Source organism: Lolium rigidum, chromosome 3 (assembly GCF_022539505.1).
Source record: "Lolium rigidum isolate FL_2022 chromosome 3, APGP_CSIRO_Lrig_0.1, whole genome shotgun sequence".
NCBI classification, from domain to species: Eukaryota; Viridiplantae; Streptophyta; class Magnoliopsida; order Poales; family Poaceae; genus Lolium; species Lolium rigidum.
The window spans coordinates 221,627,088-221,630,325 of record NC_061510.1 but is presented as its reverse complement, the minus strand read 5'-3'; the positions used below and the strand labels follow the sequence as shown (position 1 = coordinate 221,630,325).

At 47.0% G+C, this 3,238-nt stretch overlaps 1 protein-coding gene across 1 annotated transcript in view; it reads left to right on the top strand.

The window, feature by feature from the left end:
- The first annotated feature begins 375 nt into the window (after positions 1-375).
- The window catches only part of LOC124696091, a 4,945-nt gene continuing 2,082 nt past the window's right edge, over positions 376-3,238 (top strand). Inside the window, exon 1 of the mRNA XM_047228869.1 lies at positions 376-458. Within this exon, the coding sequence (XP_047084825.1) occupies positions 376-458 (83 nt within the window). The remainder of the gene's footprint in view (positions 459-3,238) is intronic.

Genomic DNA, 3,238 nt, shown 5'->3' with positions numbered 1-3,238 from the left:
CTTGTTACATATGAATGATGATCCAACTTGTTCTATATCTATTTGATGATCGATCTTGTTACATATCTATTTGATGATTCATCTATTTTCATATCTATTTGATGATCCAAATTGTTCCATATCTTGTTTTGCATCATGTATTGTTAGATGCTCCAAACCCTCAAAATGTACAAGCACCAACACGAGGATAAAGACTTCCCCTTCATGCATTGCTACAACAAGCTACAAGGTTGCAAGAAATGGGACGACCTCCTCCACACTCTATTGAAGGACGGGGAAGATGGGCCGGTCTATTCAGCCGGCGCCTCCACTGGGCGCCCCATTGGCAACAAGAAGGCCAAGACCGAGAGGAATGCGGTGCCGGTATTGGCAACCATGGACGCCTCCATCGTGAAGATGATCACCTCATTCTCGGTGGAGAACAAGGAAGCGGTGGATAGGGCGCCGTCGTGTGGAAGGCAATCCTCGAAAAGCAAGACATGAAGATCGAGTTGGAGAGGGAGAGGGTGGAGGCGGCGAAGATGGAAGCTCATGCCGCTGCCATGAAGGCCACCAACGAAGCGACGCAGCTATCGTTGGCCAAGATGTATCAAGAATCCAAGATCTTGATGGCCGACATGGAGAAGATGGACCCGTCGGAGCGGGCGTGGCACGAGATGTACCGCTAGCGCATCGGCCAAGAGGTGATGGTGGCGCGAGCTGCGTCGGCGTCTCCCCCAGCGCCCTCCACGTTCATGTCTCCCCCGGCACCGTCCACGTTCATGTCTCCCCCGACACCGTTGACGTTCATGCCTCCCCCGACGAACGTGGATCCTGTTGCAGCGACGGAGCTGCCGATGGGGCTCGCCGCCGATGAGGAAGTCGTCGAGGTTGAGCCGCCCGTGACCTCATCCATCTTATCATCTGGCTTGGAAGCCATTTTTTTGCGCCGGAGACGGCGATCTGGTGGCCATGTGTTGGCCTAAACTTCATATTCGAAAACATATTCGAATTTGGTGGCCGTGTGTTGGCTCAAACTTTAAATTCGTAAACTTATTTGAATTTCTATGATTTTGTTTGAGTTTTCATATTCAAATTATCTATTGAGGCTGTCGTATGAGGCGCGCCGATGTGGGAGCAGCTCCCCCAAATGAAAGATACTGTGCCGGCGTCCTCATATGATAGTGCCGGCGTCGCTACCAGCGACTATTTGGGGACGCAGGTGGCACCTTACCTAGGAGCTGAGGCTAGGACCAACGGAAGTGTCCACCTTTGTTTTCTAATGAGCTGGCAAAGTGGCAAACGCATGTGGTTGTCAGAAAACATTCTCTTGTAAAAAGGGTATAAACTTCTCTAGAAAACGGTAGTCTGATTTGGGTAAGATTAACTTGACCCATTGTCATTGGACCCCCTATATATGGAACCAATTTCAAGATCCAAGAGTTTTTTTTTTTTTTTTTTTTAACAGGGGAAGGGACCCGAAGGTCCCAGAACTGGCATTAATAAACAAAATTTTTACAATACTGCAGGAAGGACCTGAAAGAAAATGAAATTACAACCATGTCCTTCCGATTTGCACAAAGGACCCTAGAAAGATTTCCAAAACGCCATCGAGTCCTCCTGCCAATCCCGACCTCGCCGGCGATGCATTTGCCACCATCGCCAGCCGCGTCCTTGCCGTCGAATAGCAAGGTCCCCTCCTATGGCCTCTCACCATCTGATGTGTCATCCATTTTTCTACAATTAAATCCTCTTTTCAACCCTAAAGGTTCCATAGTCTCTCGTAGAGGAATCTCTCCTACCAGCAAAAGCAATATATGTCAATATGGTTAGCTAAAAGTTGCCACGTGTATTTATGCATGAAAATTCAGTACAAATGGGTATGCAAAATACAATGTATTGAGGCAAGTATACATGACAAGTATATGGAGATCAGAGTTATTCATTGAACCAATGAGCATGTTTGTATTTGCTACAGATTCATTGCACAAGGACCGAAATGAACATTGCACTTGGGAGGTACAGCAAACGTGGTTTGTTTGTCCAACGCTTTACTTCCATACAAACATAGATGGAGCGATGATTTATTTCGATTGGAAATAGAAAGAAAGGTGGGGACAGTAATGCAACTTTTTTTAGGAAAGGGAAATATGCAAAGTGGAGGGTTATGTGAAGTTTTATCCTCGAACTAATCCTCACCTTTCAGGAGACTGTGCATGAGGTGGGGGACATACGTGTTGGTGAATGGGGAAGTGTGACCCTTCTTCCCTAATGCATGTGGGGTCAGGCAAGGAAACCCTCCCTCTTCTGTGTTTTTGATTTTGCGGTGGATTCGCTGGTAGCAACTCTCAATAGGGCCTACACGGCAGGTCATATTCGATGACTCGTCTTGCATCTGATATCACACTTGCAGTATGCTGATGACACAATTATCATGATTGGACCAGATGAAGCTAGCACAGTGAACCTTAATTTTCTATTGCTATGCTTTTGAAAACACCTCTCGACTAAAGATCAACTTCAATAAGAGTAAAGTTGTGGTCATGGGGGTGACCAATGAGGAAGAAGGCGCATTGCATGCTTGCTAAACTCCGTTGTAGGTTCGTTTCCTATCTCTTATTTGGGATTACCGCTGAGCGACTTAGGGATCACAACGGCAGACTAGGCCTTTGTCACCAATCAAGTTGGGGCTCGGGTGGATTCTTGTCAAGGAAGACATCAGTCATCCACGGCTAGACTGGTTTTGACTAAGACGTTCCTATCCGCAAAGCCGTTGTTTGTCATGGGACTTTTTCTATTGGGTGATGGTGTCCACGACTTTATGGACAAGCAATGGTCTCGGTTATTTTGAGAAGGAGCGAGACTAATGCGAAAATACCTCTGTCGTCCCAAGTATAGGGTGGCTTGGGCACCCTCAATACCAAACTCATGAATGTGGCTATGATGCTTAAATGGGTTTGGAAAATCTTGAGAGGGGTCCAAGGCCTGATGGCATAATTTGGTCCAAGTATGATCAACCCAATGGCATAACACGATCAAACCGTTGATTTCCTAGGAACGATACACGTGGTGTGGATACCAGGCTTTGGATGGATTGGTGGTCTGGCCAAGGACCTTGGTATTCCATTTACGCAGAGCTCTTTGAGATTGCCTCTAACCAATCGGGCTAGGTGGTAGGGGACTAGGAGCATGTGACATGGTCGATCCTGTTCTGACGTACTTTTGGCACGGTTGAGAGAGCATAGTGGGTGAGCTTGCA